This window comes from Eleginops maclovinus, chromosome 7 (assembly GCF_036324505.1).
Source record: "Eleginops maclovinus isolate JMC-PN-2008 ecotype Puerto Natales chromosome 7, JC_Emac_rtc_rv5, whole genome shotgun sequence".
Lineage (NCBI taxonomy): Eukaryota > Metazoa > Chordata > Actinopteri > Perciformes > Eleginopidae > Eleginops > Eleginops maclovinus.
This window is the reverse complement of record NC_086355.1, coordinates 6,050,030-6,067,487: the sequence shown is the minus strand read 5'-3', so window position 1 is coordinate 6,067,487 and position 17,458 is coordinate 6,050,030. Positions and strand designations below refer to the sequence as shown.

Genomic DNA, 17,458 nt, shown 5'->3' with positions numbered 1-17,458 from the left:
TTTACACAAGTGTTTTTTGTTCAGTTAATTTATGAACCGTGAATGAGTGGACATTTTTCTGAAAAGAATAACCTAAATTTTTGATTTTATGGCTTTTTTATTAAATTGGGTATTGTTTATTTTTAACAGTATACGTCACTTTTTGTAAGCATTTTTCAAATAACCAAATTAGATTTCTCTATAGCTAATAATACCTAAAACTATAAGCCAATAAAACCCAATGCATTATTTGTTTTCATCTTTCTTTATTGAACAAGAGACTCATCAAAATAGTATCAAAATATTTTCAAAAGCTTTTCAAAGCACAATTCAGTGTGTGCAGACACCCGTTCATTTGTCGCTCAATTCACATTATTTGAATTTATACAGCCAAATAGTAAACAATCATAAGCTCAACACACAAACACACACATCTTTTAAAAATATATATATACCAAAAATGACAAAAGAGAAAAAATAACTTCATATAAAACCAACATCTCTGCATCTAAATATAAATGAAGGGCAATAAGAAGGATATAGTCTATACAGTATTTCAGTGTGGATGAATTGTACAGTTGTTTACCTATACTGTAGGTGGGGGAAAAGAGCTTAAACTGCAGTGTGAACGTGGCCTCCGAAGTCTGAGAAAAAGTTGGAAAAATATGTTAGAAAACAAAGATGTAAAAAATGTCTTTAAACTCGATAAAAATGTGACAATAAAACGTATAATGTGGCTTAGAAAGAGCTGAGATAAAGCCACTATGAAGGTTTAGTAGATACAAAGAGGAGGAAGGCAATAAGGATTGAGTAAAATCTTGTTTAACTCTTTGCTTTTGCTAAAAGAGGACTTATATGCTCATTTCCAGGTTCATATTTGTATTGTGTGCCTCTCCTGTGACATGTCTCCATGTTTTAATGTTCAAAAAGCTCTTTATTGTTCTCATCCTGCCTGTGCTGCAGCACCTCTTTTCACCCTCTGTCTGAAACCAGAGCTGATTGTTTAGCTGGCCAGCTATGTTGTGATTGGTCAACCGATTAGAGATGTCCCGCCCCTCAGACTATCAAGTACAATGTGTTGTAGCGCTAGCCAATAGAATCGAAAGTGTTACATAGTGAGGTCATTATGTTACAGAAGTAAAAAAATGAGTCCAATGGGGGGTGTTACAACCAGGGGGGAGAGTGTGGGAGAGAACTTCGAAATTCTAGCCTTTGCAGTCCATCTACATGCACAGAAACCTAAATAACACATTACAGGAAAGGCAGAACATCATAAAGCATAATATGGCCCCTTTAAAATTTGAAGATGCATCCATCCGTGTAAAGCAGCTGTCCAAAAGCAGGGGGATGTTTCAGTATTTTTCCAGTGTGTTTAAGAAGAAATGCACACTCTGGTTTGAAGTCAAAGTGTTTCACCCTTAGATCATGAAGGAGTGAGCTTGTTTGTAGTGCTTGATCTGTAAAAGAGCAGAAACACATGCAATGAATCATTTCCTTTAATTAACCGCGACAAGAGTTATCAGCAACTTATCAACAGAAATTTAAATGGCAACCGTGAGGAAAACAAGCACTGGCACGATAACAACCCCTCGGATCACTCACGTTGCGGATGGGAGGCGGAGGAGGAGGAGGAGGGTTGTAGGACTTGGTGCTGAAAGACAGAGGGTGGCAGTGCAGTGTGAGTTCATTATAAACTAATAAACAAGCAGCTACAGGCAGAACAAGAGACGGATTAAACAAGTGGATCCCTCACCTTTTCATGTTCTTCTCCTCTGTTCAAAGAAACAACAAAGAACAAACGTTAACATCGGTCACTAAATAAGCTGCACATTTGTCTATTGATCAGCTGGCAGTGGCGGATAGTGATTAGTACGTTTACTCGAGTATTCATTTAGACTCTCCGTCTGTCCAACCTGACAAATGTAAATCCAATATTCACTCTGTTTTGGCTCTCCTGAGGCAAATGTCTGGCTCCTTCCCTCACAAGTCAAATACTCGGTATGTGTGCTTTTTAGGGCCCAGCTGGAGTACAGTGGCTTTTTAGAGTAATTTCCCTGATTAAAAAGTGTGATAGGAGCAGTATAAAGCAAAAACAATAAGCCTAACAACACTGTAACACTCCCTAAAACTATGTTTCTCAATTGTTTGTTTAAAATGATAAAGGAATGCATTTATTACTGTCATATTTACACATTTGGAAAGCCGTTTTTGATGCACATTTTTAACAATTTCTGTCCAGGAAATTCATAGCTATGCCCTCAGGCTGGCATTTTATCAAACTGCTAAATTCTGAATCCTTTATTACTTCTGCTTTTAGGCTACTAAACAGCATCATTTTAGGTGAGTTGAGTTAATTATTTGTGGCATACTTATATTTTCGGTATGCATGTGTGTCAACAGTCATTTTACATCTGCTTTGCATTCTTTTTCACTTGGTTATTTTTAAGAACAATGACAAAATGGTTGACTCCTCTTGGAATATGCCTGAATAAAGTTCATAATCTGAATCAAAACACATCACATTACACGACTACTCACTCCTGCAGCAGCCTCGGCGTCGGCAGACACACACACAGATGCAGCAGAAGAGGACGAGTGCCAGAAAAGCTGCAGCACCTGCTATCAAAACTGCCATATTCAAAGGATCTGGAAGGAGGGGAAAGAGAGGATTTACTCAGTGTTTGGTGAGAGAAGCGAGACATGTGCACTTTAAACAGGAGTTTTACTAAAACCTCTTACAGTCAATGACTTTAAGTTGTTGGGCCACGCAGCTCTTGGGAGCTCCCACGCTGTTGGAGGACTCACAGCGGTACATCCCTGCGTCTATTTTGGTCACACTCCTAAATTTCTGCTCCAGGCAAACACAAAGTGAGAGTTGGATTGCAGGTTAATGTGTGTCTCTACACATGTGTACAGTCTTTATACTCCTGGGTGCATTCAGGTGCTTGTATCCTGTAGTGTTTACTCACGAGTGTGCCCTTGTTCGTGTCGGCGCTGTACTGCGTTTCTGCTGAGGAGGTCAGGGCCTTGTTGTCTTTGTACCAGCGGTAGGTGGCCGGAGGCACGCTGAGTTTGTCTTTGCACTGAAGCTCCAGACCGGAGCCCACAAACACCGAGCTCGGCACCTCGCAGGACGGGACGTGAGGAGGCACTGAGGAGGAAGAGAGGGAAAACAGATCCAGCTACAGTTTATTTTCCATCTTATAACCAAATCCTGCCCACATTCCTTAAATAATACATCCCTCAACAGTAGATAAAGATGCTCTAATATAAGCACATTTACATATTCCCAATAACAGATTCAGGTGTCCCTTTCATACCAAGCACATTGAGGGTTACAGTAGCTTCTCCCAGGCTGACGTGGTCCTCGCTGGCAGTCACCTCGCAGCGGTACTCCCCCGAGTCTTTCTGAGAGACCGAGTGAATCGTCAGCGTCGCTCCCTCCATCTTCGCCCTGCTGGCATACGGCCCTATGGTGGGAGGGGACAGAGGTAAACACAGCTTATCAAAAAGAATAAACCAACAGGTAATAATCAAAAGGATCATTGGAAGAAGAGATTTAAAGGATTTCATGCAGTAAAGGTCTGTCACTCACCAGTGAATTTGTGATTAAAGTAGACAAACGTCACCCCCTTCCCCTTCTTCTTCCACTCGATCCTGGGGTTCGCGTCTTTCTCCGTCCTGAACTCACAGGCCAGCACAGCATCTGGAAGGACAAGGACAAAAATACAGTTGTTCATGTTTTACTCTATAAACATGACAAACAAGTTGTGAAATGGCCCTTTAGTTAGTGTGAAATCCATGCAGCATTAAATATATAAAGGAACACTTTTAAAAAGCTTAAATCACATTATTTAATGTATGATTTTGAACACAGGAAAAATAACTGCAGGGTCTCACCTGTGTGCTCGTGGACCTCCACTTTGGGTTTGCTGCTGCTGACGGTCACTGACAGACACAGAGGACCTGCAGGACAGAAGATCAGCTGTGGTAAATCTTTAAGACAGTTTTTGCTTGAAGTACACACATCTTTCCGCTCAAATGATCAAGTCGAGGCTACTTTTCTGTAGGTAAAATTGGTTTGCAGAAAAATGACACACTATCCATCTGAATGCGTTTCAAGACAACACAGACAATAGACACCAAAAAGTAAACTTCCCCTGACTGACACACACACACACACACACACACACACACACACACACACACACACACACACACACACACACACACACACACACACACACACACACACACACACACACACACACACACACACACACACACACACACACACACACACACACACACACACACACACACACACACACACACACACACACACACACACACACACACACACACAGAGGCCTGGTGGTGCCAGGAGCGGTGGTGTGTAGGAATGCAGGTGATGGATGACTCCCTGACAAGCTGCTTAATCCCGACCTGATAACCTCCTCTAATGAAGTGTCCCTTCAGAGCACACTGCATTCCTCCACAAAAACGTTGGAGTCTACGTATAGAGAAATGCTGTAAATGCCTCAAAACTGTCATGGTAGTAGGCTTAAATCTCTGCACACATAGCAGGAAAACCCAAAGTCAAAGTTGTATCTAAATAAAAGTGGATAAATAAAGTTGGGAAATGAATATATTTCCATTGAGAATGTGCAGTGTTTTCTATTTCTTCTGCAATAAATCCATTGTAACAATCTTTTATACAACATATTCTCAGCTGCTGCTCCTTGTGGAGGACACAACTACTTCAACATGACAATAAGGACAAAACGAGAATGGAGAATCACTTCAGGAGCGTTTATATTCGAGGTAATAATGCATGCACGTTGTTTGGTTATGGAGAGAACACATGGTGTCAATGCGTGTGTGTGCGTGTGTGTTGAGCTCATGCTTGTGCAGACAAAGCAGCTCTTTGTGACAGTAACCTTACCCTCCTCAGCTGGCACAACACACACACTCCTTTTTCTTTCTGCACACACGTGCAACACTGAATGAACCTCTAACCATGACCCTTAGCTTAACCTAAACCTCTCCATGAACCCGACTTAACCTACAATAAAGACAGAAATGACACGCATTGTATTCTCAATGTTTTCTGATTGTTTAGCTTTTTAAGAAAAGCATTTCTAGTATTTTCATTGTAGTAGAGAGTGCTTTAAATCTGTTTTAAACTCTGCAAAAAACGCCCTCGCCATGCACTGGTTTCATTATGTTGTATCAGTCTTGTTATAACTGAGGATAAGGATTTATCTTTAATCTCTCTGAGGAAGTTTGTCCCTTGATCATAAGGAAATACAAGAAAGATCAAAACAACTGCAATTATCAACATAAAGCATTTTGTTTGGAGAGCAGCTTCTGCCCCTGAGAAATCCTACGAACACTTTAAATGCATTTCTCCAGATAGCAAGTGGTCATATTTCATCTCAGTCCAATCACCACAGGGTCAGTCTGGGGTCATCTTCAAACTGAAGCATTTGGAGCTCATACTCCTTCGCGAGATGCGTTTCATCAGCCCAAAGATCTCGGGTTCAAACGGCATCAGAGTGGGTTTCATGTAAACACGCAGCCCAAACAGAACCACGCCCTGCACAATCTCAGCCTCTGATGCAGTCCCTGAACGCATCACATTTCTCCTCCTGACGTGCACTCACACTACCGATCAATAAAATATGAACCAGTATAATTTCAGCCTGCTTCATGCTGAAATCATAAGCATTGATCCATCTCTCACACAGACACAAGATATCATTCTCAGATCATCTGTTGCAGAGAGCAAACATGCATCACTTTAGAAACATATTTTATTAAAATGCTTTTCTTTGATTCAGTAGTCAGTCACTCAAAAATACAAACAACATGCAGGTCTCCTGCATTTATGAGGGACTGTACAACAAGTAAGGGAGAAGGGGTTTAGAGATAGAGGGTTAAGACTTTTAAAAATGACTTTTTGAAGTATTTCATTTTTCTTTGCAGCAGTAAAATATATGATCATATATTTCTAAATAGATATTGGGGTGAGGGTATAAAAGCAGGATCCAAAAGCATTTTTATTTGTTAAAATCTACATTTATCACTTCATCACAGGATTTATATTTAATGCTCTCTATGCAGGCCTTCAGAGACTTGAAGATGTGTCTTACATAGGTGTTGCTATCATAGACCCACATTTAAAGAGTTATAAACATCTGAAACAACAGAATACTTTGTGAGAATAATGTAGGAGTATCTTATACACCACAGACTGAGGGAACACTTACAGCTTAAACTCGTGCACGAAAACTTCTTGCAATAGATCTTTAAGCCTATTGCCGCCTCTGTTCAGGCTATATTAACTTTGGTAAATTGTTTAATAAAGTTCCTAAAAGCAGAGAAATACTCACTGTGCATTAAAGTGATGAGAAGAGGCAGAGCCCACAGCGTCATGGTGTTCATGTTTAGTCCCAGGGATCCGTCCGATGAGTCTGGATGAAATTACTTTTACTCCAAACTCTCTGCAGCTTCTTCAAGTTTCATCCGCAGCACGTGCACACTTTCTGGAGCAGCCTGGACAACTGACGGGAGCGTGCCCAGGGCGGAGGAGCTGCTGCTGTCCTCACGTCCAGGGAGACCCCCGCCCACAGCAGGGGTAACATGAGCTCTGACACGGGACGGTTCTTTGATCTTAGTATCTCATACGGTACAATTAGCACATGGTTATTTCCTAGTTAACAGCGAGAGTATAATACGACTACAAGTGACAAAATGTCCAAGACTGATTGCGGTTCTAGGAGGGGAGCAAACACTTCATTTAGTTGAAGTTTTTTATCCAAAGTGACTTTATATTAAAGTGCAACATACAGAAATGTGGAGTTGTTTTTCTTAGAGTTTAATGGCCAATGTGCAGTTGATACAGGTAGGTCTTTACTCAGCGACGGACGATGTGCAGCCAGCATCATGTCACCATCAATCCAGAGGTGGATACCAAGTTGAATTACTCGGTGCGTATAAATAGTACATTTGTCATCACATTATGCGAATCAGTTTAAGCTTTAAAAAGGAGTTTCAGCTCATTATTCGGCTGGAAAACAAACTGCTCTGATTTATTACACAGACTTGTGTTTGGCTGCAGCAGTAAGGCCTCTAAAACCACACTCTACTCTGCTCAGCAAACAAAACATAAAATTAGCAACTGATGGTGAACGTAGTGGACTATTAAGCAGCTCAAGTGCAAGATTGTTCCCTCAGGAGTCGGTTGAGACCAAAAACAGAGGTAAAACATTCACCAGATACACAACTCCAGATAAAATAATGTATAGCTTTCTAACTGTATAATGTAAATACGCAGCCGTTTCATCTTAAAATGTGGTGATATATGTTGTGTGTTTCAATTGTTTCTGGTGCCTTCAAGTGGCCAAATCCTTAGGTACAACAAGTGTAAAGTTGAGAGACAGTAGTATGTCCACTCTACTTCTACAATTTGCTAAATTCATGTCATTTGTCTCAACTTATTTGACAGATATAGTTTGGCCAACAAAAACTATGTTTATGATTTTGCTTTTATTTCATTCCACCTTTTTCTAACGTCATCGTTATTATTTGATATTTGCTTTCTGTGTCCAACACTTGGATTACATTTCAAAAGTATTTCCCATTCTTGACTTGCTTTTATTGCAATCATTAACCTGTGCGGTTTCTCCTCAGGAGTTTATTATTTTATTGTTCTAACTCCCCGTCTCCTCCTTATCACTTGTGTTATTGATGTGTTTCTACTGTAAGGCCCTTTGAGCTGTGATTTATGTCACCAAAGGCAGTCGATCAATACAACTGAGAATTAGTATTATTTATTATTTTACAAAATAAACAAATGATCTGGTTCAATCAGCTCTTTAGGAACAATTAAATGGATGTTTAGTGTAATACTAACTACCTCTTTAAAGTGTGTAACCCTCCACCTGAATGTAAAGATGTAAATCCCTCAGTTAGAGCTGTGAGTGTAATAGGAGGTGCGGAGCGGACAGCTGCTGCTGAGCTTCTATGTCCTTGGCTATTAGGTTTCTGAGAGGCAGCAGCCACACAACAGCTCATTGTCGCTCATTCTGGTTAATGTGCACACATGCTCACATTTGTGGCCATATGCACACTCAAAGACACACACAAAGACACACACAGAAATACACACAGGGACCATCAGTGCAGACACGTGTGCAAAAGCATAAGAGAAATACAAAGTCTCAAAATCTCTGCTGCAGCACCTGTTCAAAATCTACAGTCCCAGCTGCTGCGCTGCGAGCAGGATGTCATGTTACACCATACAGTCTGTGTGTTTCACACACACCAAGAACAACACCACTCACTGCTCACTTTACACCAACTTGTTTCACAATAACAATCTCTTTCAATCCTATGGAAACCAAATATATGTGAAGAGGTGACTTTACATGCAAACTGATCTTTTACACTCACTGTAAACCAAGTACTCCAGATATTTTACTCCAGTTAATGTATTAATAACACGGTGTAAAAGCACTCTGTTGCCAGTAACATTCTGCATTCAAATGTGTACTCGAAAAAAAGCACCAAAGACTAAGTATCAAAGATAATGACATTACAAAAAAATGATTAAAAAGGGCCTTCTTATGGTCCTTTCCAGGTTCCTATTTGTATTTAGTGCCTCTCCCGTGACGGGTTTCCATGCTTTGATGTTCAAAAAGCTCTTTATTTTTCTCATACTCTCTGTCTGAAACCAGAGGCCAGTGTAATCTGATATGATAACTGGCCGGCTCCATTGTGATTGCTCAACCGCTTAGTATCACATACACTGTGTTGGAGCACTAGCCAATAGAAACATGGCATTGTGATGTCACTATGTCACGGAAGAAACTCCCGCTTGAGGGAACTCTGGGATTTTAGCCTTTGCAGACCATTTACATGCACAAAAACCTATATATTACATACTACAGGAAAGGGAGAACCCCAAAAAGCATAATCGGGCATCTTTCAATACATTATTAACGCTTTAACGGTGCACCCGAAACATTCAAAAGGTCAAGGGCTTTTTTTGTCTCTCTATACACTGCCGGGTATCTTGACTTTCACCAAAGCCTCAATAAACTTTAGTGTTTACCTATAATATACATTATACAAAGAGTCAGATGAATGTTGGGGGGTAAAAAGTACAATATTTTTGCCTCTGAAATGTTGTTGTGTGTGTGTGTGTGTGTGTGTGTGTGTGTGTGTGTGTGTGTGTGTGTGTGTGTGTGTGTGTGTGTGTGTGTGTGTGTGTGTGTGTGTGTGTGTGTGTGTGTGTGAGTAAAAAAGTAGCAGGTAATAGAAAAACTCAAGTACAAATACCTTCATATCCTACTGGTAAGGGGTCATGCTCTCCCTGCTGTGTCATGGCAAATCAATGCTGTAAAACATAAAACCCAGTCAGTGGTACATAAGCTCACATTTTGCTTACATATAAATGCCAACACATTCATCCAGTACATCTACAACATTATATTTCACTTCATCATTGCTTATATGTTTTTAGGAACAGTATCAGCATATAGAGCCTTGACAAAGTGGACTTTCTACCCTCTTTATTCTGATGAAGTGAATGCCATGAGGAAACAAAAGAGAGAAAAAATGGATCTCTGGACAAGATAAGTCATAGTTTTATGGTTTACGGAGATTAGAAAATAAAAGAGGTTGGACTTCTGGCGTTCATAAAGATTACGTGTGCCACTAATAACAGATAAAAAGCACTCACAACAAGAACAGCACATAAACAGGACAATCAGTCAGTGGTACGAGGCACATTTCACAGTAAATCACAGCCTACAATACTAACCACAGATTTAGTCAAACGGGAAGATGAAGACGCTGCTACTGCTCTCACTGAGCCTCGCAGGTAGGAGAATTTATAATTATTTGACTGTGTGTTATGCAGAATGCGGTTTTCCACCTCTAATGCCTTGTGTTATACTAATTTGCTCTGTTCAATTTTGCATTTAAGATTAATTTCTCCTAATAACTTTCAAATCCCTGAACATTTAGCATCGAGTCTCAGCTTCTTTTCAATCATTTCTTTTCAGTGATGATCTTTCTGGGACTTGCTCCATGAGCTTTGTCCCTAAAGAGAGGCTAGTTCATTATCAATGCTGTGTTTATCTCATGTACAAATCATTCTGTTGTGTCTGTTGTGGAATTGTTTCAAATTGAAATGCTTTACACGGCACATTAACTCGTGCACACTTAAATTGCTTTTGCAAGAAAATAAAGTTGTAAATAAAAAGTTAATAATGTGAAAATCTGAGGCAATGGTCATTTGGTTTCAATAGGAATGAAATGGTCTTAAAGCATTGAATGATTTAGGCCCTAAATACATTTCTGACCTCCTGCTACATTATGAACCATCCAGAACTCTCAGGTCTTCTGGGACGGGTCAGCTTTCTGTCCCCAGAATTAGAACTAAACAAGGAGAAGCAGCGTTCAGTTATTATGCTCCAAATATCTGGAACAAACTCCCAGAACCCTGCAGGTCCGCTGTAACTCTCACTACTTTTGAATCCAGGCTGAAAACATTTCCTGCTGCCGCTGCTTTTAATTGAACTGTTCTTATCTAACATTGCACTGTGACTTTTATTCATGCATTTTATACCTGTTGTGTTTATCTCATTATCTTTGCTCTTAAATGACTGTTTTTAAATGCCCTTTTATAATGTGTTTATGCTGCACTACTTCTAACTGCTCTTAATGTCTGTCATGTTTGTAAAGCACTTTGAATTGCCTTGTGTTGAAAGGTGCTTTATAAATCAACTTGCCTTGCCTTAACTCTTATTGATGCTTCCCTCCATAAAAGCAAATTAACATGATTCCAGTTGCTCCTAAAGTTTAAAATAATGGCTGGGTGGACGGGTTACTTATTAAGATTATAGACTTAAAGTAACTAGACGTTTCTTTAAAAATGTATTTTTTAAAAAGTAGGGAAATTATCACAAACGGACACAAAACAAAATGACAACAAAGACAATTCTAAATTCTGAAATACAACATGTCAACAGATTATAAAGTGTGTGTCTTTCAGTCTGAGGTGTGTGAGGCCCTTATATATCTGTGTCCAAAGGGCCATTGCTATCCATTTGTTGCAGGTGAAGGAACCTGCCTTTTCTCACCATCATGTTTATCTTTTAATTTTCTCTTTGCAGTGGCTCTGGGAAGGCCACCATTTGATTCACGTGTTGCACCAAAGCCTGTACTGACTGGAGAAAACCAGAGCCCTCTGCTGAGAGACTGGGTTCCTGTGCAGGGTCATGTGGTGGTGGAGGATCCTGCAACACAAGTCAGGCTAAACTTTAGAGAGAAACAGGAAAAAACAGCTCCAGTAAATCTGAATCCAGAGGTCAAGGCTGAACTAAAAGCTGATGTGAAGCCAGATGTTGAGATGGAGCCAGAGCTCAGCAATAAACCAGACTTTAAGGTGGAATCAGAGGTTAAGGTGGGGCCAGATGTTCAAGAGGCAGAATCAGAAGAACATTTTGAAATGGGGGGTGAACCAATCATGCAGCAGAAGCCACTGGATGACGACAACGTGTCTGAAGCAAATCAAGATCGTGACAATCAACGTCTCCCAGAGGAGGAAGAAAAGGGGCTTATCAGAGAGAGGAGCTACGTCTTAGATGGAGAACCAACAAGTGAAGTGGAAAACCAATCAGGTGAGGTGCTGCCAGAGCTCAGCAATAACCCAGACTTTAAGGTGGAATCCGAGGTTAAGGTGGAGACAGATGTTCAAGAGGCTGAAACAGAAGAGAGGCACATCGACATGGAGGGAAAATATGAAATGGCAGGTGAACCAATCATGGAGATGGAGCCCCTGGATGACGACGACTTGTCTGAGGAAGAACTGAGCAACACAAGGATGGCATTTCAGCATCAAGAGCCTGTCAATCAACGTCTCTCAGAGGAGGAAGAAAAGGGGCTTATCAGAGAGAGGAGCTACGTCTTAGATGGAGAACCAACAAGTGAAGTGGAAAACCAACCAGGTGAGGTGCTGCCAGAGCTCAGCAATAACCCAGACTTTAAGGTGGAATCCGAGGTTAAGGTGGAGACAGATGTTCAAGAGGCAGAAACAGAAGAGAGGCACATCGACATGGAGGGAAAATATGAAATGGCAGGTGAACCAATCATGGAGATGGAGCCCCTGGATGACGACGACTTGTCTGAGGAAGAACTGAGCAACACAAGGATGGCATTTCAGCATCAAGAACCTGTCAATCAACGTCTCTCAGAGGAGGAGGGGCTTATGAGAGAGAGGACCTACGTTTTAGATGGAGAACCGATCAAGGAGACAGATGTTCAAGAGGCCGAAGCAAAAGAGAGGCACATTGATATGGAAAGAAGATATGACATTGTTGGCGAGCCAATCATGGAGCTGGAGCCACTAGACGATGACATTTCTAAAGAGGAACTGAGCGAGATGGAGCTTTTAGAAGTGGAAAAATCTTTGAGGTCAGCATTTCAGAATCAAAATCCTGTCAATCAACATCTCTCAGAGGAGGAAGAGGGGCTTATAAAAGAGAGGACCTACGTTTTAGATGAAGAACCAGTCTTGGAGCTGGAGCCACTGGAGATTAAGGCGCAAGAGAACCTTGAGGAAGGGGGTGAAGCAGCTCGGGGGAATGACATTGAGCGTGAATATGAAATAGATGGCGGGCCAATCATGGAGTTGGAGCCACTAGAGGACAACAACCCAGAGCTAATTGATAAGCCAGAACTTAGAGTGGAATCAGAGGATAAGGTGGAGACAGATGATCTGGAAGAGACACAGCCCGAAGTGAAGCACATGTTTAGTGAAGGGCAGGAGGCCCAAAAGAAGTTTCATGTGCAAATGAACCTTGAGGAAGAGACTGAATCAAGTCAGGAAACTGAAGAGAGGCACATTGATATGGAGTCAAGATATGAAATTGTTGGTGAGACAATCATGGAGCTGGAGCCGTTGGATGATGACAACATGCATGGAAAGAAAATGAGCAGCAAAGAGTGGTCAGATGTTAACATGGAGAGAAACTTGGAAATGGTGGGTGAGCCAATCATGGAGTTGGAGCCACTGGAGAACACAGACACAGTGCAGAAAGAAGAGGAAAGGTCTTTGAAGTCTCCAGTTCAGGATCAAAGTCCTGACATGCATCCTGTAGAGGAGCCGGGGTTGCTTTGGAGTGAGATGGACTATGATCTAGATGAAAAGGAGAATTTCCCAAATGAAGAGGCTAGGGAGGGCTCTCCCATAGTGGAAGGGTCCGAATACAAGATGATGGATGAACCAGCGAGTGAGTTTGTCGAAAAACTCCAGATGTCCCCAATGGCTCTCTCTGAAGAGCCAGCAGACAGTCCTGTGATTAACCAGCAAGGTAAAGTGTGAAAAGGTTATACACACACACACACACACACACACACACACACACACACACACACACACACACACACACACACACACACACACACACACACACACACACACACACACACACACACACACACACACACACACACTTAAATAAAGCAATTGGACAAGAGAACTGATTACAGCGAACAACAAATGTTTTATAAGTACAAGATAGCTTTTAGATAGATCATTAAAAATAAAGTGTGTGTAATTCCAACCTTTGGCCACAGGGCGGAGCTGTTACCCTGGTGTGATGCTGGAGGGGAAGTGTTACCAGTTCTTCAAAGAGCCAAAGAGGGCTGCAGATGCTGAGGTATGTTGCACACTTTGATACAAAAGGGACTTCAATGCGTGCATAAGTTTAACATAAACAAACATACAACATTCGTTTACATTCTCAAACTTGCTTTAAACGTAAACAAATCTAAAAGTCCGCTTGCAGTTGACCCTGGCTGAAGATATTCAGCACACATTGCACCATTAGCATTGTGACGCATCCTTTCACATGACACACTCGTCAATTCACCGGTAGAACTGCGACACAATGCAATATAAATATCACATCTGCATTAGCGCTGGTTTGTTACACTAACACATTCGTTATACATCTGTGTCACAACTTCTCACCACTTTCGCTTACCTGAAAATACAGAAGCACAACAACATCACTGCAGCGTGGATGCATACTGTGGTCTGGGTCGAATTAATGAAGCCTTTACCTGTTTGAGTTTCATCTGCAGGACCCCTGAGCTGCCCTCTGTGCCTGTGGGATCTTTAGTCTTTGTAACCATAACTTGACCTACTAAATGTTATAGTTGGCATTGCACATGAACATACATCACACAATTACAGGTTAATTGATTGAGGAATACACAGTTTTATGTCCATAAACATTCCTACTGTGCGTCCCACAGGTACCAATATTACGTTTTTCACTATCTCAAAGAAGAACTATTAAAGTGTTTCAAAGCTAAACTTCTTATATGATAATGCGCGTTATCCCACTCTCACTTCCTCTCTGTTTCTGCGCAGTTCTTCTGCCAGGAGCATTTCTCTGGAGGTCACCTGGCCTCCATCACCAGTCCCCACATCCACAGAGGGGTGATGAACCTGATCCTGCAGCAGAACGGAGCTCTGACTCGCACCTGGGTCGGTGGACTGAGAAATGTGGAGGTGTGTATGTCCAGTCACCTTATACCGTCCCGATAATCCGACACCATCATAATTGTTTGTATTACATCATGTTTTCTTAATAATTTAATCCATAAACAAAAAATATTTTAAAAAATGGTTCCAAGATAAAGAGTGCAAGAAATCCACGATCCAATATTAAGTCCCAAAGAATGTTAATTTAAAAAAATGTTTTAAAACAAGGAAAGCTAAAAATAAAAATGTCATTGCAAACTAAATCATAAATCATACGTTTACAATGTTCCAAAGAAAAGCACTCACCTGACTTTTATAAGCCCCTCTTATCTAAATACTTGATGTGTGGTAGAGGGCTGTGTCTCACATGTGAGCAGCTTACAAGAAGTCCTTTCTGACTTTGTTTGAGGGTATGCACTTGATAATTTCGGGAAAAAATGCATGCATCACCTGCAGTTTGTTCCTAGTATAGCTGTCAAAACATGCAGAATCCAAATTCCACTGTATCAATGATGACACGATGAGATTTTTGTTATTCTGTTCTTATACAAGCCTTTATATACCTCTCTTTATGTAATATTTGACTTCCCTCTTTACCTGTACAACATGATTTCCCCTCTGAGGATTAATACATACGATACAATACAATAATACTTTAATTTCAGATAGAATTCTGACATTCTTCTCAGATCCAAGCAGCAACATCAACAAGGACAGATATTTGAAACAAGGACACAGACTTTCAACATAACATAATCATTTCTGAGGGCAATTTGTTCAAGACTCTTTAACGTACACATAGCCTGGGGTTATCTTAAAGGGGCATACATCTGCTACTGATCATTTAGCCTTCACCTATTACATCCTGTCATTTCTGTGCTTGTGTCTGTTAAATTCATTGAATAAATGACTCGTCTCCATCTCATTTCACCTCATCAATGTCCCGTTATCAGACCGATCGCTTCATCTGGTTGGACGGCTCTCACTGGGGTTTTGCTGATTGGCTGTCAGGGGAGCCCAACCACACGTCAGATAAGGAGCACTGCGTGGAAGTGCTGCCCCAGGGTAGGAGATGTTTTAAAGATGAACTAAATGGACGCTAACATTTCTTGTTTTACTTTTAATGTCGCAAGTTTGAATATTAACCACTGTGTTTCTAATCTGCTGATTATTTGTCTTTCAGGAAATGGAAAGTTCAATGACTTCACCTGCTGGGAACCTCAGGCTTTCATCTGCTCCTTCTCCTATTAATGAGTGTACAGACACACCTCACATCTTATCTGCTCCTTTGGCTGATATGATGCAGAGTTTACTACCTTTTCTTTCAGTTTAAAGTCACATCTTAGAAAGCAATGGACTGAATTAAAGAACCATGATATCAATTATCAAATAGAAAATCAGGACTTGTCAGCAGGTTGTATATTATATTCAAATATTTGTTTTTTATAACAAGCTATATCCTGTAAATAAAGCACCATAATGTGTTATACTTGAGCTTAATAACATATCGTTTAAGTGTGTTAAGTATAAACATGTGTATAAAATAGGTAGGCTACCAAGATAATTAGACGTAGTTATTTACTATGTTTGTGTGTCACAAAAAGAAACCCACCCGTTTGAAATAGAGTTTAATATTTATTTTCATACTTTTTCACACAGAAAAATGTGATTTTAGTGGATTAAATCTCTACACTCAGTTGCCAATTCGTCAGGTACAAATTAAATATATTTTAGTCACAGTTTAAATGATAGAAGAGCACTGCAATTAAAGCTGCAGAAAATTGTCAACCGTTAAATAAATTGCTTACTATTTTGAACATTTGTTACCAATGATATTATTATCAATTTGTTGTCAATATTCTCTCATCCAGCTTGTAAATATGACAATGATTTGGTTTCTTTACTTCTTTTTTTTACAGTAATCTTAATATATTTGAGTTGTGGACAAGAGATACTGTATTTCAGGACTCCATATTGTCCCATTGATCACCATTTTTTGAAATTGTACAGAAACAACCTTTTTTTTTTTAGGAATAAATGAATTGACAGATTAATAAACAGGAAAATAATTGTTAGTTGCAGCCTTTCCTGCTATGGTTTTGATTAAGGGGGTTGGAAATACTAGAAACCCCTTGCAGTGTATTGCAATACAGTCCAGCAACCCCACAAACTGCAGTTTCAAACGGAAGGATTGTTGCAGGGTTGTTTAGCATTAGGTGTATCTAGGTGTACGTGATAACTGGAAACTGAGTGTTTATTCCCCTGAAGTTAAAGCAGCAGATTTGTTGTGCTTTATTGAGGTTTAGATGGGGAGTGTTTACCAGGAAACAGTGGCATAACCATCAGTCCTTTGGGTGTATCTAAACCCCCAGTCCATCCAGGACACAAATACAGCCTCACACAACTCAGGAAGTCAAGGAATTCTGGATTATTTTTTCCAGAACAGGGTGGTAAGTAATCCACCAAGGCGATCTGTTCCGGTGCCAAATGTCTGTCATGGCGTGGCAATGGAAGCTGTTCACACCAAGATTAAGGATGTCTTTTCTTCTGTCTGCAACATTGCTGTGTGGACATGTTTATGTTCTGCTGTTAATGGGGCTACCCTCATTTAGTACCATTCATCACCTTCGCATTTTAAAATACAGGAGCCTTAGCGCCTATTAACCGGTGTATTCACACATCCCACTGCTACCGTAAATCCTGCTGGGACTCACATGTTGCTCTGTGTGTGACTGCTGACTCATTTTCCACTGGCGTGCACGACCTGTTTCTGACTTTTGGATGTGGACGTGAGGATTAAGCACTGCGAGGTGATGACTGGCCGCTCTTTATCCTTCTGTTTTAATTGCAGACTGCTCCACATATACTATACTTTCATTAACCCTTCATAATCTTTTTTTAAATTGACATTCC

At 40.5% G+C, this 17,458-nt stretch overlaps 2 protein-coding genes across 3 annotated transcripts; one reads left to right on the top strand and one right to left on the bottom strand.

The window, feature by feature from the left end:
• Positions 1–268: 268 nt before the first annotated feature.
• On the bottom strand, positions 269–7,019 carry jam2b (junctional adhesion molecule 2b). The gene is made up of 10 exons (XM_063888081.1): positions 6,375–7,019; positions 3,880–3,945; positions 3,575–3,685; positions 3,300–3,449; positions 2,949–3,130; positions 2,719–2,827; positions 2,518–2,625; positions 1,733–1,751; positions 1,582–1,630; positions 269–1,436 (listed from the first exon to the last, which is right to left on the bottom strand). Exons 1-10 carry the CDS (start codon positions 6,424–6,426, stop codon positions 1,398–1,400), a joined length of 885 nt encoding a protein of 294 aa, XP_063744151.1. The 5' UTR covers positions 6,427–7,019; the 3' UTR covers positions 269–1,397.
• A 2,681-nt stretch (positions 7,020–9,700) lies between these two features.
• On the top strand, positions 9,701–16,362 carry LOC134867828 (trichohyalin-like). 2 transcript variants are annotated; one of them, XM_063888663.1, is made up of 7 exons: positions 9,701–9,868; positions 11,166–12,604; positions 12,851–13,364; positions 13,630–13,712; positions 14,432–14,572; positions 15,499–15,610; positions 15,729–16,362. In XM_063888663.1, exons 1-7 carry the CDS (start codon positions 9,832–9,834, stop codon positions 15,794–15,796), a joined length of 2,394 nt encoding a protein of 797 aa, XP_063744733.1. In that variant the 5' UTR covers positions 9,701–9,831; the 3' UTR covers positions 15,797–16,362. The 2 variants fall into 2 exon arrangements, with proteins under 2 accessions (XP_063744733.1, XP_063744732.1); XM_063888662.1 differs by having other exon boundaries at positions 11,166–13,364.
• Positions 16,363–17,458: the final 1,096 nt, after the last annotated feature.